This window comes from Rattus norvegicus, chromosome 6 (genome assembly GCF_036323735.1).
Source record: "Rattus norvegicus strain BN/NHsdMcwi chromosome 6, GRCr8, whole genome shotgun sequence".
Lineage (NCBI taxonomy): Eukaryota > Metazoa > Chordata > Mammalia > Rodentia > Muridae > Rattus > Rattus norvegicus.
In genome coordinates this window covers 58,430,730-58,457,281 of record NC_086024.1, presented here as the reverse complement: position 1 = coordinate 58,457,281, position 26,552 = coordinate 58,430,730, and the positions used below count along the sequence as shown (strand labels likewise).

General features: G+C 42.1%; 1 protein-coding gene across 2 annotated transcripts; it reads right to left on the bottom strand.

Moving 5' to 3' along the window:
• Positions 1-603: 603 nt before the first annotated feature.
• On the bottom strand, positions 604-21,374 carry Agr2 (anterior gradient 2, protein disulphide isomerase family member). 2 transcript variants are annotated; one of them, XM_006240041.5, is made up of 8 exons: positions 10,926-11,230; positions 8,265-8,410; positions 8,052-8,115; positions 7,893-7,945; positions 6,526-6,599; positions 5,570-5,633; positions 2,832-2,915; positions 604-831 (listed from the first exon to the last, which is right to left on the bottom strand). In XM_006240041.5, exons 2-8 carry the CDS (start codon positions 8,401-8,403, stop codon positions 782-784), a joined length of 528 nt encoding a protein of 175 aa, XP_006240103.1. In that variant the 5' UTR covers positions 8,404-8,410; positions 10,926-11,230; the 3' UTR covers positions 604-781. The 2 variants fall into 2 exon arrangements, with proteins under 2 accessions (XP_006240103.1, NP_001100195.1); NM_001106725.1 differs by lacking the exon at positions 10,926-11,230 and adding an exon at positions 21,155-21,374 and having other exon boundaries at positions 605-831.
• Positions 21,375-26,552: the final 5,178 nt, after the last annotated feature.

Below are 26,552 nucleotides of genomic sequence, written 5' to 3'. Positions count from 1 at the left end.
GTGTCCTGAGAGGTGCAGGTGATCTTTAGATGACTGTTCTAAGGGAGACAGCCACCTGGTGTGCTACAGGCTTTCTCTGAGATCACTCAGTGAGGCAAAAATCTGCATACAGTAGAATTACTAATTATGTGCCTTGGAGTTTCTAGCTAGTATGGGAATGGCTGTTTCTACTGAGATGTTGGTGTATGTGTGTGTGTGTGTTTGTAGGGGGAGGGCACTTCCTGTATAATTTTTTACACTAAAGCATAATCTATTTAATGCTTCTACAGGTTAAGCTCATGCCTGTGTCAGAAAGACACTATAGTGTGTCAGGATGACAGCAACAACCTTGACAACCTGTTTCCATAGTTTGTCTTGTTCCCCCATGAGCATTGTTTGTGTGTCCAGTGTTGCTGTTTCGTGAACAAACCATAACCAAATAGCTTCTTCTTCCCCTTTTCTTTCTCTTTTAATTAAAAGACAGCATCTCACTCTAGCTCAAACTTGCCTCCCATTCAGGGCAATGGTTCTGGGTCAGTACAGGGATGGCAGCCATGGGCTGCTATGCTAGGCTGGTCCAAAGAACGTCTTTATGAAAAACCAACAGAAACAACACCCTTCGGCTGGAGTTCTCACAAGACTTTATTTTCTAGAAAATCATGTGTCTGTAGTAGATAATAATATTGTTTCCCCACACGTGGGTGTTTAAAAAATACATTTGTTGTAACATTAAACTGTAATGTCATCGGCAGGTCCACAGTGCTTCTGCCTTCCCGGCTCCTGAGGCACTGTACAGTTGACTCTACAACTCTGTCTTCAGCAACTTGAGAGCTTTCTTCATGTTGTCGTGCACTGATGGGCAAAAAAGTTAGGACAGTCACGTTACCCCTAGGAATGGCATTGCGGTTTGAAGGAGAATGTCCCCCATACACTCAAATATTTGCATGCTTGGTCCCTGTTAGGGACCCCATTAGGTTAGGAGTAGGAGGTGTGGCCTTGTTGGATGTGGGCAGGTGGCTTTGAGATTTCAAGAAGCCAGCCAAGCCCAGTCTCTCTCCTGCCTCCTGCATATGTATCAATGTAGTTCTCAACAATTTCTCCAGCACCATACCTGCCTGCCTGCCTGCGTGCTGCCACACTTCCACCATGATAATCAGGAGCTCATCCTCTGAAACTGTAAGCAAGCTGCTAATAAACTATCGTAAATGGCCTTGGCCTTGGTGTCTCTTAGTAGCAATAGAAAGTTAACTAAGACAGAGACCAGTGATATGTTAGACGCAACAAACATTTAGGGACTGGATTCATTGTTTGGCGGAGTGCCCTATAGCCTTAGGGTGAATAGTTAGTAATATTATTCTTTCTTTGTAGAGGTGAGTAAAATGGATTTTGTTGGCAACCCAGTTCTCAGTTCTTCTTTATCAGTTTCTCTTTCAGTTTCTCCTTCCCAAAGACCATGCACAAGCTCTGTCAGCACCGAGCCACTGTGGCTAAAGCAGAAGCAAATTTTAGTTTTTAATTTAATGAACTATTTTGTGGGACAGACGATCACCCTGTACTTTTGGCTGGTCTGGAACTTGCTATGTAGACTAGGATGGCCTTGAACTCACAGAGATCCACCTTTTGAGTGCTGGCCCACCACACCTACCTAAGAAGCAGATTTAAAATCATGTTCATGAGGAATATTGTCAGGTGTGGGCAGCTGCTGCCGGTTAGTTTAGAAGGTGACGGGAGTGTGAGTGGGCACTGCCAGTCCCCACAGAAACTGTTTGTCTTTGTTTCTTAACAGTGGGTCGGGCTCAGAGAGGCTGAGTTTTTAATGGAAACCACACAGCTAACAAGTAATGAAACTACTGCTCCAGAGCCCAAACTTCTAGATTATTATTAGCAGCACCACCAACTGGTGAAGCAGAGAGAGGCATCTGGGGGAGGTACAAGCAGCGGCCTATCCACGTCTACAAGTAACTATTAAGTTTGGAAGGCATGGTGATCTTACCTATATAGAAGACCACCCCTTAACGAGTTCCATCTTATAAGACGTACCCTGAATCTCACAGATGCCCTTTGCCCTGGAGGCGCTTCCTGGAGACGTTGCTAACAGAGCACGGGAGTTCTCCTGTTCCCTAGGTCCAGGCTTTCCTCCACAGTGTAATTACTAACTCAGCATAGTCCAATAGAAAGTTCCGTGGTGATGAATGTATCTCGAGTGTGCGCACTGAGTAATGTGGTTGGAGTGACTCCAAAACCAAGGTAGCATATGGGTAATGGCTAGGGTCAGATGGGTTCTAGGAGTCAGTGAAAGTTTCTAGGCCTGGTCCCAGGACAAAATCTAATTTCTTTTCAGAAGAGCTCATCATGTGTGACAGCCTTCAACCAGTCTGTTTCTGACTCCCTCTGTCTCTCCCCTCCCTCTGGTTTGGCCACTGAGAACGTGAGGAGTTAGCAACTCTTCAGATCATTTGCCTGTGTCCTCAAACGGAGCCTGAATTTAAGCACAACAAAATGGGCCGAATTGTTTCCCTTTTCATTATATGGGGGAGATATTTGAAGCAAGCGTGTTGTGACAACGTCTGCCGCAGTTCTGTGGCAGAAGGGTTTGTGTGCTGTTGTGCAGGGAGAGAATTGGAGCGGTAGGCAACAGATAACCTCAACTGAACCTCCGTCCTTCATTGAGATGCTTACAAAATGGGCGACGGAGTGAAGCACGTGATTTGCAGATGGGCAAAACGTTAGTCTGGGTTAAAGTGATTCTCTGGCACCCCTGGGCAGAGATCTTGCCCAATCTCAGTCGGGGCTTCTCCCTCATCACTATAGCAATAGGTATCGCAGTCATCTAAGCTAGAAGCAACACTTACGCAGAGCTGTGTCAGAAGGTTCGTAAGCGTAGAGACGGTTTGAGTATCTTCCGGTGATGTCTGCCCTCACCGTCAGGGAAGGGTCTGCAAAGAGAAAAGTACAAGAATGGAACACCTTTGCTTCCAGGGAGCCTATATCATGTGTGTTGAAGCCATGGTCTCTGGTCTCTATGCCCTGTGGAGCTCCGTCAGTCAGTTCTGCTATCTGGCCCCTCAGAGGGAGTTCCTCCCATCCCCCACCCCCAGCAGTCTAGACCAGAGTAGAGAAACCTTCAGCAGCTGCACGGTGATGATTGTGGAAACGATTTTGAACCCTGGTATCTTATCTTAAGTGCCCTGAAAATAAGACAGCACAGATTTTGTGAGTTTTCTTTGTGAAAATATGTCTCCTTTACTACAGAATTACTGTGAGATTTTTAAGTGATTCTGTTGCCCCTGAAATAGAACAGCCTCGGTATTTGGATGCATTTCATGCTGGTGTTTGACTATGATTTCTCCTCCACTGAGTTGTTTGAAAAGTGAGGTGTGGAATAAAGCATGTGATTTGCCAAGGGGCAGACGGGGAGGGGCAAAAAGATAGCCAGGCTCCGGCTGACTCTCTGTCCTTTTGGCGCTTTTGTTTTTTTAAATTGTTTGTTTTTGTTATCGTTTGTGTTTGCTTGTTCGTTTTGGATTGAGTCTCCCTCCGCAGCCCCGGCTAGCAGGAAACTCACTGTGTACCTCAGGCTGGCCCTGAACTCATTACAGTTTTCCTGCCTTGGCCTGCTGAATGCTGGAATTTTAGATTTGAGCTACCATGCCCAGTTTACACAATCTGGCAACCAAACCCAGGGCTTCCTCCATGCTGGCTGGGCACTCTGCCAACAGTGCCAACTGTATCCTAGGTCCTCTCTCTTTCTTCCTTTAAACAAAGGAATGCAAGTCCCTAAGCACAGGAGGGCCAGATAACTACAGACACATGGTACCTTCCACTTTTATTTGTTAATATTTTATGGCTAATCAGCTGCACTTTAATAATAGAAATTTACAAAGTCCCCTTTTACCTATCTCTAAATACTCCTCTAGGCTTAAACTCATCTATCTAGCTGGGCATAGTGATGCACGCCAGTAATCTCCGTGCTTGGAGCCTGGACGGAGAAGGATCAGGGGTTCAAGGTCCTTGTTGGACACATACGAGGGTTTGAGACTAGCCTGGACTACGTGAAACTTTGACTCAAAAGGCAAAAGATAACAAAGAACAAAACCCCCGAACAAATCCATTCTGTCTTACTTTTATGCAAGTTGAAGTTATGTAATTAACGAGAAAAAAAGGGGGGCACTTTAAAGATGGGGCTCATCCAGAAGAACAGTAAGGGGGTAGATAGAAGCTTAATTTATGTATTTATATATGTATATTTTATAATAGAGGTATATATAGAGAGAAGGATAATGAGACACTTGTCCTACAAGGGGTGACTGAGGTCTAAGGTGGAGTTTTACAGCAGAGTGTTGGTCAAGGTCTTGAGCTGGATTCTCAAAACTTACAGGAAGGGTGGTGGTGGCTGGGGCCTGAAATGAATGTCCTGAAGTGGGGAAGTGACGTGTGAGAACGGCTGGATGTTTGCAGCCTGTCACATCCTGGAGGGGACGTCTTTGTCACTTCATAATGTTGGACCCGGCCCAACCTTACCAGTTGCAGACATTCATTTGTTCAACAAAGACTCAGGGGTGTGGCCTCCACAGGAACAAATACTAAGACACAGTTTAACCTTCCTGTTACATTAGCACGAAGCCTTTAGACACCCACTCTCACTCAGACTGCCCGAAGGCTCTTAGAAACCGTGGCTTCCTGCACCCCACCCCTGGAGAATCTGATGTCACAGGTTCGAGGAACAGCGAGGGTGGCCAGGTTTTTACCCTTCAGTGATTCTAGCATGCAGCTAGCACGGAGAACCAGTGAGCTTCACAAGTTAGTGCCTCAGGGTTTGTACTAAGGCTGAAGGCAACAAGGGGTGGACACGCTCAGAAACTTCCAGGAGAATTTTAAGTAAAGTTCCCCGACACGGAACTGCTAGATGACCTCAGATTGCCTTCGGTGCTAGACTCCTCAGCAAACGAGGGCTCTAGCTCAGCTCTTGTTTTGCCCCTGTCTCTGGCTTCTCCCTGCTCAGCCTTTTACTTTAAAAGCAGTCGATAGTTGCCCAAGTTGCCCACTTGATGAGCCCTGCTAGACAGTGGGCTTCATTACCATTTAAGTCAGCATGACTGTTAAAATCAAGCTTCATATGTTAATGAATCCACTCAACAACACATGATGGGAACCTACTATTGGCCCGCACTGGGCCTGCTGTATGTAGTTGGTGGGCAGAAAAACATGTGGCTCTGCCATGTTAATACGTCATCCCCCAATAAGGGCCGGGCGAAAGCCGAGTAACTGATTGCGGCAAGGAGGAGAACATGGCACTCCCTCTGCAGAAGAGTTTGGAGCAGAAGATGGGCGTTAAAGTGAACAGAAGAGGAAAGAAGTCATTTGCAGACATAGTAGTTCACACTTTGCGGTGAAAGTATATTGTGAGACTTAGGTAACACCAAGTCCCACCCAGAAAGGGATGCCCCTCGATAGAGGTAGGTGACCTTGGTTGCCGTGAAGCCCCTGTGAGGTTGGGGAGATGGATGGGGAGTGTGATGTTGTGAGGAGACAGGGCGGGCTGAACTGCATCATCTTCAGTGTGTCTTATGTCATTGGGACCTCCACTTACCCACAAACACAATTCTGGGGACGTACTGGCCATCAGGAGAAAGGTGCTTGTCAGTTGTTTCATACTGAAATTAAAGAAACAAAGCAGAACAAAACCAGAAACAGCTGTTAGTTTATTTGGGGGATGTTGAAAGAGAGTCATAGCATATATAAAGAGAAGGAGGGCCTTAGGGGTGAGCAAAGCTGAGGTTGGAGGCAGCAAAAACAAATGCACGTGACAGTGCCACGGTGGGATCCATTACTTTGCATGCTAATTTAAAAAACTAATCAGAAAAGGGGACGCATCTAGAACTGTACCGTGGGCCTCGGAGTACTGCCAGGGAATCTCTTCCGCAGAGTTCCCCACACAGATGAGAAGTGTGGAGAGGAAAGAGCAGTGTGTGAAGCGGTCCATGAGGCAAGCAGCTAATGAATGTGATAACCTGAAGTGCAGGGTAAGACCCTTTGTCACAGAGCATGCGCTAAGGCAGGAGAAGGGTTGGTGATGAGGAAGTGAGACAGCAGGTAAGAGCAAGCAAAAAGTACAAGGCTCACGGGTAGAAAGTGACAGCCAGAGCTCTCCTCCCAGGGCAAGAGAGGACAAGGATTAGGGAGCCAGGATGGTAGGGAGATGGGGGAAGGCAGTGATTTGCAAGACACAGAAACCAGTTACCATGGCAGCATGGAGATCTTGACCACTGAGGTTTATTTTCAGATAAGATTATTAATTATCACACTAAAACTCTAGTGTGCCACATAAATTACTAACCAAGGGCTAAGGATGTGGCTCAGTGGTAGATGATTCCCTGGCATGTGCCAGGTCCCGGGTTCAATACCAGCAATGCAATTCTTTTTCTAATGATCATTAAGAAAGTAAGTGTTTTTGGCTTCTCGTCCATATGAAGGGACTTGGAGGAGATTTTAGTTAGTGCAGCATGACTTAGACACAACGTGGGAATGACAGCGAGGGGAACTTACGATCAAGTTGAGGAGAACAAACTGCTCTGCCAATTTCTGGATCTCCTTATTTTCAGCAAACACTTTCTTTAAAGCTGTAATATAAGAAAAAAAATTATGGAACATTTATCTCAGCTTCGATTGGAGCCCTTATTTTCGGTTCTCTTTTAAGTTGAATAGTGTTTTAAATACAAGACTTACTTTTCTCCCACAGCCAGTGGTCTGTGATGTTGTCTCAGTACTGTTGAGAGCCGTTGAAGGCTTTTGTTCCTTCATTCACTCCCTATTTACTCACTCACCCCTTTATTAGGTTTAAACCATATTTACCGAACGGCTCCTTTGTGGCAGGTGTGGTTTTACACAGGAGGGAAAATACCAGGAGTAGAAAAGCATGTGCAGCTTCCAGAGTTCAGATGCTTATGTGGGAATCACGGCTTAAACCAGTGCATACTGCATGTGTAATAATTTCATGTGTAGATACAGACATAGATACAGGAAAATAGAGCGAAGCACAGTCCTGAAGAACTATTAGTTTGCCTTGGTAGATCTCTTGGGAGGTAATACTGGGGCCAGGGCGAGGTTTATTTGCGGGGCAGATTGCCAAGACTATCACTGCAGGGAGAGGGCTAAGAGTAACAGCCTTGGTTAATAAGGATGAGACACATGAAGGCAGGCTGGGTAGAGGGCGAATATGGGATCTTGACAGGGAAGAAAAACCATGTACTGTCCAGAACAGCTTCGGCCCTGAAGGCCATGGCTAGGAATTGGGATTTAATTTTACTTGCGATGAGAAGCCGCTGGGGCACATGAGTGACAGGATCTACTTCATGTTGAACAGTGTCAGTCTGGCTTCTATGTAGAGCATTGATGTATGTGGTCATAGGTGAATATTTTGGTATCGTGGAAAGGTGTGATGTTGGCTTGGACTAAGGTGGTAGCCCTGAGGCGACATAGAAGGCTGGATTCGAGCAAGACAGGCTATCTAGTACACAGAGACCATTGGAAAATGAAAATGTAGGAGCCCCTTGTGTTAGGATTATTAAATGGAGACAGTGATAGGTTCATTACACCAAATTTGGGCAGCCTGTACAGCTGTGCAGGCAGCGTGTTCGTGAACCCAGAGCTGGCCGGAAGGTATACGATAATAGTAAATTTAATGATGTATTGGATTGAAAAAGAGGTTGAACACGAACCCCAGAATTTCTTATTCAAGATATGTTAATTCAATAGTCAATTCAAGACATGGAAATATTCAAATTTCTTTTTAAAAATGTTTTAAAATATTCTTTCTTGTTCAACAGTGCTAGGTCCTAGGAATGTAAAGTTGAGTGAACCAAACCTTGTCCTGACATAAAAGCCTATAAAAGGAATGTAGACGGACGAATTACCTTGACTGTGCGGGCATTCGTCCAAGTGATGAATGACCATCAAGGGTCTGTTGCTGTGAGAGAGACAAGGACATGGGACTTAATAGGATGCCATGAACATCTGATCGTCACCACTAGATGGCGCACACGAGAGACTCGAGGGAGCTCCACATAGCTTACCTTGTCTTGGATTTGTATAAGGCTTCTTCGTAAGTCTGAGTCCAGATGAGCTGATCTCCCCAACCTAGAACAATAGGAGAGAAACTGATCATAAACTGCTAAATATAAGGGGGGAAATCCCCAAATATCTTCATCGTACACACTTGACACGGAGAGTCAGGGAGTCTTTATGAATTAAGTTACAATTGAGACCAACAAAAGGTCGACTTTTACCTCTGGACAGGGTCTGGGGTAGTTTGGGTCGAGAGTCCTTTGGGTCCTTTTTGGATCCAGATTTGACTGTGGTGTCTTTGGCCAGAGTACCAGAGATGGCCACAAGAAGCAGGATTGCCGAGACTGAAAATTTCTCCATGGCAAATCTACCCAGGAAATAAACAGAAGAGAATGAGAATTACAGAGTGCATTGCAGTGGTGGAAAGCAGGTGGCGTTGAGATCAGACACCAGGCAGGAGTGGAAAGTCACCTTCTCCAGGACGCAGCAGTTTCCTGGGAATATTTATTATTGGTATCTCTCCATCCATGGTCTATGTCACCATTGTCTATATCTATCAGTGGATATATAATATCTGTTCTATCTTATCTTGCAACAGAATAGGTAAGTGCATTTTAAGATAACACTTAACTCATTAAATGCATATATGTTTCTGTTAAGGAAATGCACATTTAAAAGTTATGGTAAAAGAACATAGTATTGGACGGTAATTTGGGGGTATCTCTTATTCCCTTCTTCGGTGTCTCTCCATGTAGACGAAGACCCTAAAGTTCAAAGAGAGAAAGGCTTTGGGAATAGGCTCAGAGCTGAGACTTGTGAATCATGCCATTTTACAGTGCTCACTCCCACCTTCCTGAAACAGTTACCCTAAACATACACTGAAATGGGCACATTGCCATTGAAGAATGAATATGACTAACATGGCCGCACACTTGTGTCATCATTTAGAGTATGCTCGCTTTTCCATGTCATTGGAGACTCATTCCCTCTCCCTAGTGGAGAATCTTCTCAGATGCTATTAGCTCTGAACTAATGAACATTTTTTTTTTATCTTTGTCTGGGCCTGTATAGGCAGGGGAGGGCATCTACTCCAGTGCATGGATGTATTCTGTGATATACATGATCCAGAGAATAAGAATAAAACCCAGGGTGTCTGTTTGTTAAATTCACTTTCTCCCCCTCTTGTTATTTGAAAGTTGATTACTAAGAAAAACTCATGAATAGAGCTGTAAATGACAAGGTACATTGCGGGAGTGGGGGAAGGAAGGCCACGTAAGCTGTGTTTCGTGTCACTAAGGACACCTGTGGGCCATACCACAGGCTGCTGCGGACTTAGAATCTGGTAAAGCCAAACACTAAAGTTGCCATGAAAGCAATGTAGACTCACAATGCCCATCTCTAGTTTTGGTTTAGGTCTTGAATGAAGTCATATAGACTCTAGAAAAGAAGCAGGGTAGATTGTCTTGGCTTAGTGCTTGGAAGAGGGAGGACCCCCATAAAGTGAGCTTGAATGGGAACCTTTGCTAGACTAATGATTAACAAGATGTTACTTAGTTACCAGTCCCATGTGATGCCTTATATTAAACTGGCCAGTTGCTATCCAAGGCTTAGAATATAGACACACAGTGGCAAAGAAAAGATAGAAGGCAAAGCAGTGATGTAACGTCATATTTTTCTACATTCATAAGGGTGCAGGAGTGCTAATAATGATTTCTATTGCCTAAAATTTTATAATAACAACTCAAGTATATTGTAATCCAGGAATACCTAGCAACTGTCTTAGTGTTATGAGTTCTGTTTAATGTTTAAAGTTGGATGAAGTACTTCATGTGAGAATCATAGTATTTTTGAAATACGAGCTGGTTCAGAAGTACAGACTGACTTCCTTGGCTTTATTAACAAGTATTTGACTACATATTGTTTATGGCAGCACTTACATACATTGAAAATAGAAAAGTAAGTTGGTGGCAGCGTACTGTATTGAGTCCGTTGCCATTTGCTGCTGTATATGTGGCTCTTAGGCCTCCTTGCAATCGCTCTTCAGATTACAGACTGGAACTATTGATGTGTCCCATGCATTTTATGACAGGATGCATCAAGGAAGGTTAACATAACACTGCTGTGCAAACATCCCGCTCTGAGATCATGGCTTTCTGAAATTCACTCTACCGCCTATGCATGATGAATACATTCTATTCTGCACACAGTCTAATCTACAAACATCCTTCATAAACCTCTTGAAATACAAAGCCCCAATGTCTGAAGACATCATGGGGGGTGTTGATAATTTGCAGACCCTCCCTATCCCTGGGCCATTGACCCCCTGAAACTGGTGCATTTTACTTTTGCTCTGTCCCTCTCTTGACGTGAACCATGAATGCCCACACTGGCACTGTCTATGACTCTGTTGCTCTTGCTTCAGAAAGTACCCAGCTCTCGCTTCTGACAGTCTTAAAAACTGTAGAAGCCTGCAGAATACTGTTCTCTGGTTGGCAATAATGCATTTCCAGGGGGCCGTCTGAGCCGAGTTTTTACAGTGGAGGAGCCTGTGTACCTTTGCGTTAGGAGAGGAGCAGTGACTGACACAGGATTCTCTGGACGCTAACACAAGTTTGAAAACTCTTGATTTCACCCTCCCACTCACAAGCCTCCAGTTTACTGAGCGGGTGAGTGTCACACTGAACCTAGGCAGGAATGTGATTCTCCACTACTTTTAGCCAAAGAAAGGCCCCTGCAAGCTGACACTAGATTGGGTGATACACTTTCCAGAATCTACTTCCTGCCCTGGGAACCTTGCTTTCATCTTGCGGGTTGACTACCTGTTAACTGTGCACAGCAATCAAAACTTACTCTAGCAGCGCAATAATTGTCAATTGCCTTACCTGAGCTCTCCTCCCTCCTGCTTTGTGTGAGCCGCAAGGGTTGCCGTCCAAGCTTCTGAGTGTGCCAGCACAGCCCTGAGCCTGTATTTATGGGCAGAGCACACCCCAATCCCACCCACTAATCCTGTTTCCACAGGCAGCTAACTCAGAAGCAAACTTCCCTTCTCCCAAGCAATTGTCTTTTCTCCGTTAAAAAGTTCCTTGTTTTCTTTTTTTTTCTCTTAAAAATAAAAGTCATTGAGAAGGCTGTTGATTTTATTTGAGTACCAGCATTTTCACTGTTTTCGAAGGTATTATTGTGAGTAGTTTTGGAAAAGCTGGGCAGTGTGCCAAATCCAGGTAAGCTTTAAATGAAGACATTTGATTGGTCTGAAGGCTGATTTGTCTGTATGTGATTGGATGGAAGTTGTGGTTTATAGATATTAATTTCCTCCCTCTTGGGCAGATTGCATTTATTTAGCTTTTAGAATAAAAGATGATTCATCATTCCAACCCTTCTTACAGTAATGCAGCTGGCCAGGCTTGATCACCACACATGCTATTTTCCACATTATCCTTCTTCTTCCTTTTAAAATGTGCTCTAATTACAGGTATAAAAACCCACAAATCATCACCCACGGACTCTTCAAACTTGGGGAAGTTACTGAAGAAAGGAAGAATAGGCTAATGTTGTGAGCTAAGAATTGCCCTGATGTACAAGTGTGTGTAAGTGTGTGTGTGTGTGTGTGTGTGTGTGTGTGTGTGTGTGCACATGTGTGTGCATCACAACATCAGGAGATCACAAAGAACCACCGCACAGCATAAAACACACCACACAGCATGAACCACACAGCATAGAACACACCACCTTAGCAGCATAGAAAACTACCCTCACCCACCCATCTCTAAGACTCTGTAGACATTTGCTTCACTTCAGGACTCATGTACCAAGGATGCCAAGGTTACCCCAGCGTGTGCAGGATGTTGTAATAATTACTTCCTCCTTGCAGTACCATAACCAGATCCTTACCAACATGAGATTAGATACAAGAATACTCCGAGATAGCTGTTATATCATTGTAATGAGTTATAGCAAATCAGAGATGTTTTCAATTATCAAGAGATATGGTTGAGATGTGCCTCAAAATAATCCACGTGTTGTGATTCCCCAGGACCTTAGAGGATGACTGTATACAGAGAGAGGGTCTTAAGCTTAGGTCTGACGGTGCAATTCTTCAGGTGGGACATTTTGCTAAGTATGTGCAAGACTCTGAATTTGATCCTAAGCACCACAGTAAGTAAATAAAGTGAAAGTAATTGAAGTAAGTGACTAAGTAATTGAGAGTAAGTGAAATAGGTCATTAGGCTGGGTTCTAATCTAATATGGCTGCTATTCTCGTTGGAAAGAAAATTAGGTCAGAGACGGGTACAGAGGGGAGGTCAGGTACAGGCACATGATGACGTCTTCTACATGCCAAGGGCAGAAGAACCTAACCCTGCTGACACATGGATGCTCTGGATGGAGCCTCCAGAATTGAGAGAAGGTAAATCTTTGATGCTTCAGCCTGCTGGGCTGTACTGTTCCTGTGGAGGCAGGGATCCTATGTTCATACCAAGTCTCTTCCCCTTCCTTAGTTCACTCTAAGCTAACCAGTATGTCGCTCAGAACCGTTGCTTGTGACCCCATTACAGGTATGGAAACTAACATTTCAGGGTGTTCAGTGACATCTCTGATGTCATCATCCAGTGAGTAGACACAAGATGCTGCTGACTGAAATCTTGACCCTCGATCCCACACATTTTCCAGTGTCCAATTAATGGAGTAGAAGAGCTCTGGCTTTGCTCCTAGCTCTGCCCTCAACTAATTGTAGGGCCTTTAGAAAGCCATTGGTTGTTCTATTGTTTGTTTGTTTGTTGTTTGGTGGCTTCAATCTGTAAAATAATGGTTTGAATAGAACTAAGGGCTAAACAGTAACAGCCAATGTGAGAGCAATTCTAGTTAAGGCTTTAGCTCAAATCATTGTGCTTGGTCAAACATCTATAAGAAATGCTCTTCATAGACATTTTAGAGTCCTAAGCAAATGGAATCATTCAAGCGTCACTAGCCCACAGAATCCAAGCCTCTGATGAAAGAAAGATATACACTTAAAATATTTTTAGGTATGATAAAGTTAATTCATTTAAAAAGTTTCTTTCTGGACCTTTCATTCCACTGGCTCGTTCCCATTGACAACTCCTTGGACCAGACTTTTTTGTATATGGCTTTGTGAGCAAACTACAGACTGAATTCTTTTGAAGAGAAAACTTGAGTTCCAATTTTAAAATATTTAGTAATTAGGCAATTGGGTATATGTGGGGATTCTAGACATTTGTATAAAAAATGAGGTAAGTGGTTTTCTGTTTGTCTGCCAAAAAGGAAAGTTTACACGAAATAAAATATCTCTTGTGTATCTTTAAACTCGTTGGAGGAAACTTGCTCTCTTCCAAAGGTAAAGGTATGCTATTCTAGGTATATGGTTTTGATAATATCTGAATGGGAGTTTCTATGGGTAGGACTTGATAATTCCAAACAACCATTGGATCAACAGAACCAAGCATGGTACCAGTGATCCTTAGAGTTATCGTAATGAGGATGCTTATGTTAGAAATGTCTGCGCTGATGGTTTGAACAACCATATTTTTAAGTAGTTTATTTCCTATAATAACTAGTTTATTGAAAGTCTAGGATGTTTTTATTTATTATTTATTGTATGTGTACATCAAGGCCTGTGGAGAGATCATAGAATAACCATGGCTGCTAGTCCTTGGCTTCTACTTTATTTGAGATAGGGTCTGTCTTCTTCACTGCTGAGTAAGACGAGCCTGTGAGGTTTCTGAGATTCTCTTGTCTCTACCTCCCTCCTGGGACTATAGACACCCGTGGACAACATCCAGCTTTAATGTAGACTCTACAGATCAAGACTCAGGTTGCTGCCTTTGTGTGACAAGTGCTCGATCCACAGACCCATAACCTCAGCCTATTTTCCCCCCTTCATCAAATAGTCAACAAGGCTACTCAGCAAATATTATGCCATGCATTAAAATACAAAGGTGGAGGTGTTATGGTACACTATGGAGTTAGACAGGAGCAGCATAGATACCTGAAATTCAGGGTGATCCAACATGTCCTGGGGAGAGCAAACGGAAGTTTAACATGTTGCCCCTGCTTTATGTTTCTATTAGTCTGATCGAAGAAATAGAATATTAAGACTAAAAATTAACCATCCATATGGAACTAGCATGCAAGAAAAGACAGGAAAGTGGTACAGACTTCGGGAATTTCTTTTTAGAGGAGGGAAAGCTGTCCAGTGGTGCAAATTAGTGCTCAAATTAATGTTAAAAGTCAAGATGCTTTTGAAAAAGTGATGAAGAATTTGCATAATGTACTCATGGGGTATTTATTGGCTGAGTCTGGCTGGAGAGAGTCTGAGTAGCTCAGACATAATAGGTTGGAAAGATGTCTCACTATCCAAGTGAGACCTCTTGTTATATTATTAATGTGTAATAATACTAACATTTGTTCGTATTGTCCTAGTGTTTAGACTTTCCCTTCAATAGGAAGTATGCGGTGGTTAAAAGGAAAGTTACAGTTCAGACTGACTTGAGTTCAAACCTAGTTGTATGGCATTGCACACCTTATTAACCAAGGTCATAACTAAATCTCTGGGCTTTGGCCTTACGGTTTGTGATGTGGGCTAGCAATACATATTTTATAGGATACATAAAAGGTTGTAAAGAAGTAAAGTCAGGGCCAGACACAGGGCTCAGACATTAACAGCATTTGCTGCACACGGTGGCTCACAACCACCTGTAATTCCAGTTCCAGGAGATCCAATGCCTTCCTCTTCTTACCTTCATGGGTGCCAGATACACATGTGGGACACAGGCACACACAAGAAAAACACTAATACACATAAGATAAAATAAAGACATTTATTTATAAAAATACAAAGTCATCAGCACATAGTAAATATCAATATATTAATTATGAATAAATAATATATAACTTGCTTCCATGTGTTATGGTCTCAGACTGTCAGTTCCAGGACATTAGAATCTTAATTATTCTTAAAATGATTGCTATTATTATTATTATTATTATTATTATTATTATTGTGTGGTTTGTTTGTGTATGTATGCGTGGATGAGTACAGAGACTAGGATCCCCTGGAGCTGGAGATACAGCTAGAAATGAGCTGTCTGAATTCTGAGAACTAAACTCAGGTCATCTGGAAGAGGAAGGGTTCTTAATCCAAGAGCCATCTTTCAAAATCCTCATTACTTTTGATTAAAGCCTACCTCAACTCTTAAATGTTCAACACATAATCAATTTGCTACAGTAACAACATTACTAGATTTTATAATTTTCTTCTAAGAAAAATTGATCAGATAGCTAGTCACAAGTAGGCAAAAGACAGAATTAACAAGTAGAGAGAGGACCCATCGTTCCCTGTAATTGCTGATGATAAATCAATATTTCTTTCAGGCCATCAAGCCACTCTTCACTTTCTAGACACAAAGTTATTGCAATGTTTTCAAAGCTTAATAGGGCATCCTCATTTATCGATGTGATATCATCATTCCTTTGCCAACCTTTGTGGCAACCGAGAGAAGGAACAGAATTACTCCTGTGGTGAATCAAGGTTTTTTGATTTGGAGACTACCTTCTTCTTGACCTCCAGTAATATACTGCTATATACACAGTAGCATAGCGACAGTCAGTGGCTAAAAGCTAGTCATCGACAAGTAATAGTTAATGTTACACCACTAGATGTGTTTCTTATGGCAGAATTTGGAACAGAAAAGCCAGCATCAAACTGTGGCAATAACCTTTCTTATGAGAGGGAGTGAAAAAGAGGTATTAGCAGAGCACAAATGTAGATGAGATAGGAAGACTACAGAATGTGCTATGACTCCACGTCCAAACTTCAGTGGACCTGAGATTCACAAAGCAGTGACCAGTGGGTTGCAGGGGTGAAAGCCAGACACTTACCTTAAGTCCAAAACTATGTATGCAATGTGGGTTGAAATAATGGAAGACAAAGTCATGTGCAGTAGTGTATTACTGGGGGGGGGGTGATGTCAAGAAGAAGGTAAGATGCTCCCTGAATAATGCAGAACGAGGTCAAGCCTGCTGTTGGCTGTAATCGCTAAGAACATTTCCTTTTATTCTCAAAGATATAAACTAAAACTCATTTTGCAGTGTGTGTGTGTGTGTGTGTGTGTGTGTAGAAGCATCTACCATGGCATGGATGTGCATGTTAGAAGACAACTTCTAGGAGTCAGTTCTCTTTCCACTATGTGGGTTCCGGGGATCCAACTCAGGTTTTTAGACTTGGTGGCAAGCACTTTTACCCTCTGAGTCCACCTTGAAAGTGTGAATTTTGTGGACTTACAAGAACTGCCTCTCTTTTTGTAGAAAGATGGTTTAACATCTCACTGGGTTTGCTTTCGTACTAAATCAAGTCCAGGATCTCTGCTGAATCCTGGTTTCTACGTTAGCCACTCCTGTTAAAATTCTTAAGGATACCTCAACTGCTGAGTTTGACACTCAGCTCTCTCTTGCTTTATAGCATGACCTAATATTTTTTCTTAGCTTTCCAGAACCTCTATACATTACCCTAAGCTGGAAGGAAGCCTATTCTCATGGCTTTCCAAGTCTCTGTTTTCCCTGAACATAGATGACTGCCTTGCATCCTTTTAATCATGATGGAGACTCCCTTTGAAAGGAAAACAGAATTAAAAGTAATTTAAAATGTGAGTTCCCGGGCTCATTACATAATTTTCCTGTGAACTTGAATCTTTTGAAGATGAGTGTTTACAAAAGAGGCAAGTAGCATCTTTCAGAATTTGGAACCATCGCAGCAAATGCTTGCCATCCCCATCAGAGTGTTGTGCTGCTTGTCTGTTTAAAATCTGGGTTTATTAACGACCTTGGCTGTATGTGAAAGGCATCATCATACATATTAAGGTTACGTGTCCTTAGCAGTTGGAGTCTGACCCTGGAGTTAACATTGTTAGTAGACAAATACACTCCTTAGGGTGGGGCACTGAACAAGCAGAGTTGCTGCAGGAGCTGTGACTTTCTTTATGCCTGGCAGTTACTTTGAAAAGGCCAGTACTAAGTGTGATGTAGCTTTGCTTTGACTTTAGTCTTATGAGGTTCCTATCTATCTATCTATCTATCTATCTATCTATCTATCTATCTATCCATCCATCCATCTATGCATCCATCCATCCATCTATCCATTCATCCATCCATCTTCTATCTATCTATCTATCTATCTATCTATCTATCTATCTATCTATCTATCTATCTATCATCTACCCATCTATTCACCCTGTTCCATTAAAAAATGTTATGATTTTTCTATCCAGTGTCACGTGAGTATTTTCTGGTCATGACTGAAGTTTTCTGTATTAAGATCTAGCTTCTGTATAGTAAAATGCCCAGTTTTATCAGATGGTAGTAAATAAACACCAATACAGTATGGAAATAACAGGTGTATCATACATCAATGCTACCTGGGTAATTATAACACGATATAACATGCTATGTAGTATATTTGCAGCTGGGTGATTTTTTTCTTCTTTCTGGGACAGGGTCTTATGTAGCCCATGCTGGTTTCAAACTTACAATGTAGCCAGAGGATAAATTTGAGTTATTTAACCTCATGTTTTTTTCTTCCCGAGTTGTTACAGGTGTGAGTCACTATACCACGCATGAAGGTATTTTTTTGTTGTCTGTCAGTTATACGTATCTTCCCGGATCATTTTGTGGATGCGAAAGGAAGATCAAACTAATGTTTTAGCAAGCCATGATTCTAAATATGCCCCCATAGAGTGTTTTTATATTTATCTTTTAACTTAATTGACTCTGCAAGTGTCAGCTTTTAAAATCTGAGCTGGGATGACTTTCAGATTAAATTGATAACAATAACAACAAATTGCAAGATTGACCTGTGAATCGTAGGTATTGGCTGATTTTTTTAAAAAAAGAAAAACCATTGTTTTACCGTGTGTGTGTGTGTGTGTGTGTATGTGTGTGTGTGTGTGTGTGTGTGTGTGTGTGTGTGGGTGTGCTCGTGTGTGTGCACTCATGCTGCTATACTTGTGGAGGTAAGAGGACAACTTATGAGTCTATTGTCTCCTTTCATTATGTGGGTGCCATGGATGGAACTTAGGTCCTCAGACTTGGCAACAAGTACCTTTACCTACTGAACCATCTCACCAGTTTAATAGGTATCAATTAGGTCTGATGTACTCAATGGACAACCACAGTCTATAGGTCCTCACTGGTGAGTGTATCAAAAAGCATGAAGAAAGAATTTTGAATGCTGCTGTCGGAGGCAATAAACACTCAAAACAGATATTCAACTTGACGGGATGGTGCATGCATCAAAACCTCACACGGTAAGTGCCACCTACATATGTGAATTTTGTGTATCAGTTACATTGTTTTAAAAAGAAATATATTCCCTTCCCCCCTCAACAAATTGATCTTTTCAGAACTGTTGAATTGTCCAGGTTTTGTATTTTATCCCTGATGTTCAGTACCAATGAGAGCCTAACACGTATCCCAGCATGCCACTGTTTGCCCGTGCTTTCCATGAGTCATTCTGTAGTAGTGTTCCTCTCACAGGCACTGCAGCTGGCCATCCCAGAAAGCAAACAGAACTTGTCACATTTACTTTCTTTAAGACCTCGTCATCATTTTAAGACTAAGCTTCCCTCTGTCCACTGTAGAGGAACAGGTCTCCTTTGTTTGTTAGCCTTGTCCTTTAGGTTCTGCATGACGGGGAAAAATGAGTCTTGATCAGGGCATGTTTAGGATGTAATTTTAAAAGTGGGTTGTCATTATAGTTCAGCCCGTTTTCCATGGTTGCCGACTTACATTGGGTTGCCACATGAAAGGCAAATAATTCTAGCCAATTAGAGTAAATGCTAAGAAGTTGGATGAATTTCTTAGATTTTTTTTTTCCGGAGCTGAGGACCGAACCCAGGGCCTTGAGCTTGCTAGGCAAGTGCTCTACCACTGAGCTAAATCCCCAACTCTTTAGATTTTTTTTTAAAGACTGCCAATATGATTGATTACTTTCATGGCATAAAGTGTAGTTATTCTATAAATCTTTCCACATGAGTCCACTGAACTCTTTAAAAAATACGTGAATGAGCACTAACTTTTTTTGTCATTTTTAAATCAGCAAACTATAGGTAGGAAATTTTATTTTAAAATCCCAACCAAATATATAGATTTTTTCTCCTTCCTTATTACACAATTTCAATACTTTTTCTATTTCTTACTTCCTTTAAGATCCTATCTGACCTCTCATGCTCTCCTAATTTCATGACCAGCAAACATACATACGTAAGAACACACACCCGTGCACACATATGTGTGCATGCATTATATGCATTTACACACAGTTTAAAATTTAGGCTCTTTCTGTAACAGGAAACATATAGTATTTTTTAAGTGAGTCTGCTTTATTTCACTTAACATAATGACCGCAAGTTGTACCCCTTTCCCTGTAAGTCATGATTTCAGTTTTCTTTATGGCTGTGTAGAATTCCACTGTATCTAGGTACCACACTTGCTTTATTTCCTGAGAAACTGTTCAAAAGGCAGTTCCTCAACCTGTGACATTTGCAGCTCAGATTTCTTTAGGAAACCGGGTCGAATGACTTCTAGATAGCAAGGAGAGGAAAAAACCCAGATAAATTGTGAAAGTGGCTGAAAATTTCTGAAAGCTAGTGTATAGTGTCTCAAATTGTTGTCAAAATCTGTAGCTATTTCCAGACTTGTGACAGTAAAGCAAGAGAGTTATGACTTCTGGGCCAGCTTGGGTTACACAGTAAGACTCAGTTTACTAATGAACAGATAAACACAACGCAACACAAAGACAACACAACACAAGACAACAAACTATGAGAGAACTGACGCTATGATTTCTGAGTTTTTAACACAGGGCTTCTATTTTTCCCTAGTACTAGAAACTGAAACTAGGACCTCATGCATGCTAGGCAAATGCCTTACAACTGATATCTATATGTGTACCTGATACACACACACACACACAAACACACACACACACACACACACACACACATACACCTACGTACACACAAAGCCGTGTAGAGATTATTTTTTAGAAATAATAGTTTAACTGGTAATTCATATCTTATATTCTTTTCTTCTTGAAGCTTGCTTTCATGGTAAAGGTCTTTCAGTACTGTGTTTTTGTTTGTTTGTTTTTGTGTTTTTTGTTTGAGACAGGGTTTCCCTCTGCAGCTCTGGCTGTCCTGGAACTTGCTCTGTAGGCCACTTTGGCCTCAAACTCAGAGATCCAGCTGCCTCTGCTTTCCAAGTGCTGGGATTAAACACATGCACCACCACTGCCCAGCTTTCTCCATGTTTTATATTAGTTTCTTCATGCCCATTAAAGTCATGGAGAAAATTAGCTATTACTGTACCCTGGAGAGTGGTTGAGAAGAGTAAATGGTGTCCCTGACATTTCTAAAGCAAGGTATGAATTTCAAAAGATAATTTTCATCAAAAAAACTACTGGTGGACGTAAAAGTGAAATATGTATTTTGAGTTACGTTGTATAGCTGTTCTAACCCGTTTGAATAGTATATGCTACTGCATTTTGGCAAGACCACTGTCCTTTGTTGACTGACCACATGTTCTGAGCTAGAACAAACCAGTAGTCATGTCTAAAGTCAGTTAATATTTACTCAGGAATGCGTAACCCAAGAAAGAGTAAACTTAAAGAAGAATCCTCAATGCATGTCATATAAGAACAATAGTATATCCTGTCACATCTTGGTACTTGGAAACTCTGTCAGTTTCAGGGGTACAAAAGACCAAGGAAAGGACACAATTTTTGAGAATGACACCTTTCACCAGGAGCACATATCATTCTGAGGCTCTGATTTTGTAGCTGTTTGCTTTTTGCAAGGCACCGTGGAGGAACATTTCAGGTTAGGCAATGATGCCGCAAAGATTTATTAAGTTCAGAAACAGGAAGTCAGCACTAAGAAAGTGGTGTCCACAGGGCCAATGTCTGTTAAGTATTTGCCAACGTTCTGCGTGCTGGCGGAGTGTGAGAAGTTATATAATTCATTTCCAACTGTGGTTCAGCAGCAGGGACACGGACACCAAAGTACAAGTGAGTAGTTCCAGGATCACGCATAAACTCAGTGCTTACCGCAAAAGGAAGAGAAGTAAGATGCTGCTTCCAACAGCTGCTGTCTTTCCAGTCTCAGCACCTCAGCTAGACCTTATTCAGAGTTGTGTTTGGTGAGGATGCCCGTACATTCAGTAGGAAGAGTGCCTTGTTACAAAGGAATGTGGAAGGACCCTTCCAGGCTAGTCATCTGTGATGCCACTGGCCCTGGAACTCTGGAGAGAACTCTTGTACCTTAAAGATTGTTAGAACTGGGGCAAGGTGCTGTCCTTCGAACATTCCAGGAAGCTTTCCTTTTCATAAAATGCAAAATGAGTCCTCCTAGCGACTCAGAGCCATTTTTTTCTCTTCCCCTAACACCTGGACACATTTACTCAACAGATTTAAGGTTTCCGTTTTCATTTCTAGAGTCTCTTTCAACCCACCTGCCTATTTTTACAACCATCTCTTACAGTCTTTCTTTCCTGATAAGCATTTCCTTCATAAATTTAAACATAAATTAGCAGGGCTTAAGAAGCCCATTGCATTGTTGTGGGAGACATATTTCAGGAAGCATCCTATACCTTCTGTTTGTGAGCTCACCGAGAGGATTATTTTTCTGTTGGAGTCTAGTATGTTGGGTTGTAGGCACGCTTCCAGAGAGCCTTTGGTGTGGTGTGGTGTGGTGTGTGTGTGTGTGTGTGTGTGTGTGTGTGTGTGTGTGTGTGTATGTGTGTGTTTGTGTTTATTTTTTTATTTCTGTGTGGTATTGAACCCAGTGCCTCATGTACTCTAGGCAAGCAAGACTTCTTCCACTGAACCACATTACAGCTGTCTGCAGAGCCTTTGAGCTAGCCCCAGGCAGGTCTCTCTGGCCATGAGCACTTACATGCCAGTTTCTTTAGCTGGTTCCACATTAAGAAGAGAATACAAGTATCATTTCTATACTTGTGCAAAGGACAGACTGAGACTCTTACTGTCTTATCACAAGAGTGTATCTTACTATATTCTTATTGCACTTACTAGATTTCTACAAAGGGCATTTTCCTCAGTTTCCAGGTGATATTTTCTAGGGTTTTTCCCCTTATACATAGTTTCGGTAGACAGGAAGTTAATTTTTATGCCTTTATTTTCATCAAAATCACACAAAAACAAAAGCTTGCTTTGAACAGGGTGAGAAGTTGTATGTGTGTGTGTGTGTCTGTCTGCAGTGTTACAGTTTCTATTCAGGCCAATGTCTTTCCTTCTCTCTCTCTCTCTCTCTCTCTCTCTCTCTCTCTCTCTCTCTCTCTCTCTCGTGGTGTGTGAGTGTGTGTGTGTGTGTGTGTGTGTGTGTGTGTGTGTGTGTGCAGTGTTACAGTTTCTATTCAGGCCAATGTCTTTCCTTCTCCTTCCCTTTCTCTCTCTCTCTCTCTCTCTCTCTCTCTCTCTCTCTCTCGTGGTGTGTGAGTGTGTGTGTGTGTGTGTGTGTGTGTGTGTGTGTGTGTGTGCAGTGTTACAGTTTCTATTCAGGCCAATGTCTTTCCTTCTCCTTCCCTTTCTCTCTCTCTCTCTCTCTCTCTCTCTCTCTCTCTCTCTCTCTCTCTCGGTGTGTGTGTGTGTGTGTGTGTGTGTGTGCGCGCGCGCGCACGTGCGTGTGCTGTGTTGGGGTTTGTATTCAGGCCACTGTCTCACTGTCTCTCCTGCTAGGCAAGTGCTTCATTCTGATGAATCCTCCATTGACATCTTGAATAGTCTCCGGAACTGTAGATCAATCTGAGTAGATCAGAGCATAAAAGCAGTTTCCTGTAATAGTCAGGCCTGAATTGATTTGTGTTAATACAGCTCTTGATGTGATTGCCTTAACTAAGTATTTATTCCCTTCAAAGGAGGAAGCAGAAAGCTGTCAGGAAGAGTGCTGTCTGGAGAATGATTGTTTCCATGGTAACACAGGAGTGGCTTTGTTTGGAGTCTTGGTGGGGACAGCCCTGCCTGGGCTTTGCTCCAGTTGACTCTGGAGAGGAAGACTAGGGTGGAGAGCAGATAAGCGTGAACTAGTGGGTGAGCCTGAGCAAGTCAGATGGTGATGGCAAACCTTCAGAGTGGCAGATGGGTGCCAAGGCAGAGGCCTGGCTCAGGGCGTGTGGACTGCAAGGGCACATGATTCTTCCTGTATCAGTAAAGAATATTCCTGCTGTTATGCATTTCTCCTCGGAATGAGACATGATAACATTCAGGATATGTTTGCACTGGTATAAACATAAAAACAAATAGGCCACTAATACAGATGTTAGATTATATCACCCAGGATGTGTTATCTTGACTTTAGGAAAACTCAATGTTTAAAACCTGCCATGTTTTTTAAAATGCCCCAGATAGTACCCGGTGAGTATGCATGAATATGTATGTGAGGAATGGCAAGAGTGTATGTATTTCGTGATGATGAGTATTTAGTAAAGGTGAGGGGAATTTTATAATTAGTGTGTGCCTGCTGTTTCCAGGCACATCCCTAACCACAGGAAATTTGGCAATGAATAAGTTGTAAATCCTTGGCTTTGTGGTAATTATATCTCTTGGGAAGGAGAGACAGTGGAACAAATTTGTATGACATGTAGTACATTAGGGACAGCAAGCAAGATGGCAGAAAGTAAAGTTGTGAGGGTGCAAGGACCATGGATGGAAGGCATCTATAATTTTTTATTTTTTAAAAATATAACAAAATGAAATATAGTTGGGTAAGACAAAACAAAAGAAAATCCTATCACATTGAATGCACAGACAAACCAACCAAAGGAGAAGGCCAAGAGAAGACACAAGAATCAGAGAGCCACCCATTTGTGCAGTCAAGAATCCCATAAAACCCCAAAGCTGGAAGCCATAATGTATATGGTGAGGACCTGGTGCAGACCCATGCCTTGTGTGTATGTTACCCCAATCTCTGTGAGTTCATATAAGCTTTGTTTGTGTTGATTTAAAGGCCTTGTTTTCTTGGTGTCTTCTCTGCATAATGTCTGCCTACAGATCTCTGTGTCTATAATTTTAGAATGAATGTTTTGGGAAGGCTTCATGCAGAACAAGCAAAGTTTTTCAGGCAGGAGAAGAAATACCTAGGAATTGACAGCCCTGGAGCAGGGTATTGATTGGATTGAAGCCATATGGGCAGGATGCTGGGAGAAGAGAGATACAACCAGAGAACTAGAAGAGGGCCAGATGCCCTTGTCTAGCAAAGCACACACATTGTAATCTCCAAGCTGTTGAGAACCTGGGCAAAAATGCTATAGTGTTCGAACAAACTAGTACTTGGAATTGTTGGTGTAAAACATGGCTGTAGGTAGGTGTCCCCAGTGTCACCTCCGGGAATTAGAAACACGGTTTGAAACACAGCCTATGAAACTTTTCTCTTAAGCCTGTCCCATCTCTTTCTTCTCAAGCAACTTCTGTCCTGTACCCCAGCAGAATTTCTACAGCATCTGTGGTTCATCCTGGATGCCTTTAAACCATAAAATAAACTAGTGCCTGCCCAGGACATGGTTGACCCTGATTTATGATACTCATCCACTTTGCATATTTAAGATACTTGAAGATATACTTCTGTTAAGATGCAAAATTAGTTTGATTCCTTGCAAATAGAAAAAGATTATTTTTGCCTCTAAGCGTGGCACTGTGCTAGGTACCTCAGTGAGTTATAAAGATGACTGAGATATCAGGGAACTTAGTACCTAAGAGGGGGGTAGGGAGAATTGGCACAAAACAACCAGAGAACTTTACTGAAGAGCTTCATCCGTGGTTACTATATCCATTGCTCTTTTTACAGCTGTGACAAAAACACTACAAAATCACCCCGAGGAAAGATTTGCTTTGGCTTACAGTTGAAAGTACAGTCAGTCCACCACAGTGGAGCAGCCAGGTTATCAGGGGTGGGAGGCAGCTGGTTACATTACAACTGTAGTCAGGAGAGAGAGAGAGAGAGAGAGAGAGAGAGAGAGAGAGAGAGAGAGAGAGAGAGAGAGGAAGACAGCAAAGTGGTGTTTAGTTTGCATTTTTCTTTTTACTCTATCTAGAGAATAGTACCTCAGCCTAGGGAATGATACCTCTGATTATTAGCAGAGAAGGTCTTCTATCATAATTAATTCAATCCTGAAACCTTGTCACAGACCTTCCCAGAGGGTTGTCTTAAGTGATCTAGATCTCACTAAGCGGACGATTGATGTTTACCATGACAGTGAATGATGGGTAAGAGACATTTTTTAGAGGGAACACTCACTAGTAATTTTTCAAATATAAGGATGTAGGCCATGGTAAATGCAGGTTGCGTAGTTAGCTGTGTCCCTGGTGTCCTGCTGGCCAGTGTGATAAATGCTTGTGCACTTGGGTCTGATCGTGACTCTTAGCTAAAGACCTTTGGTAAGTTGCTTATTTTCTCTGGAGCTCATCTTTCTCATTAGTAAGCTAGAGCTGTAGTAGTGGAGACTGCACGAAGGGTTTTAGAAGAACAAGTAAGTACATATTTGAAATGGCCTAAGGACAGTGTACGGAACCCATACCCAGAGCTGTCTGATGTTTGTCTCTAAGACAGTTTGCTCAAAAGAAACTTTTCACTAGGAAATCCACAGTGTTAAACATGCAAACAGGGACTGTTCTATGCGAGTGAGACTTGAGCTACCTGGCTTACCTCCTTTCTCACAGGATTTTCTGAGATTCTGCAAAATACTTTAGGCATTCTTAATTTGAAAATATACAATCATCCATCATTATCATCCAGTGATGGTTTTAGAACCCATGTAAATGCCAAGATCCACAGTCTCATATCTCTTACAAAGAATGGTTTAATCTTTACTTGTGGATGGCCTTGTCAGGCACCAGTGGGAGGAGAAGCCCTTGGTTCTGCCAAGGCTCAATGTCCCAGTGTAGGGGAATGTCAGGGCGGGGAGGTGGGTGGGTGAGAGGCACCCTCATGAAAGCAGGGGAAGGGAGGATAGGATAGGCAATTTATGGACAGTAAATCAGGAAAGGGGATAACATTTGAAATGTAAATTTTAAAAAAATCCAATAAAAAGTAAATAAAAATTAAAAAATAATGTAAAAAAGTAAAAGAAAAAATTCTTTACATATAACCTGTGTGAGCCTTCTTCAGACTCTAAGTCCTTCTAGGTAACCTGGAATATCTAATACCATATGTGGGATATACAGAGAGCTGTTACACTGGGTTTTAGAGAACAAGGGTAAGAAAATAAGTCTGCACATGTTGAATACAGATATATCTTTTCAAATGTTTTCTCTATGTGGTTTTCTGATTTAGGAAAGTAGAGTCTGTGCACACATACACACTTATACATACACACAAGCACACACTTGCACATTCACATGCATACACACATACATAGACACACACAGCACACGCACATAACCCCCCACCCTGCCCCTCCGGATAGAAAGGATCTCTCCATCTAGTCAAAGACTT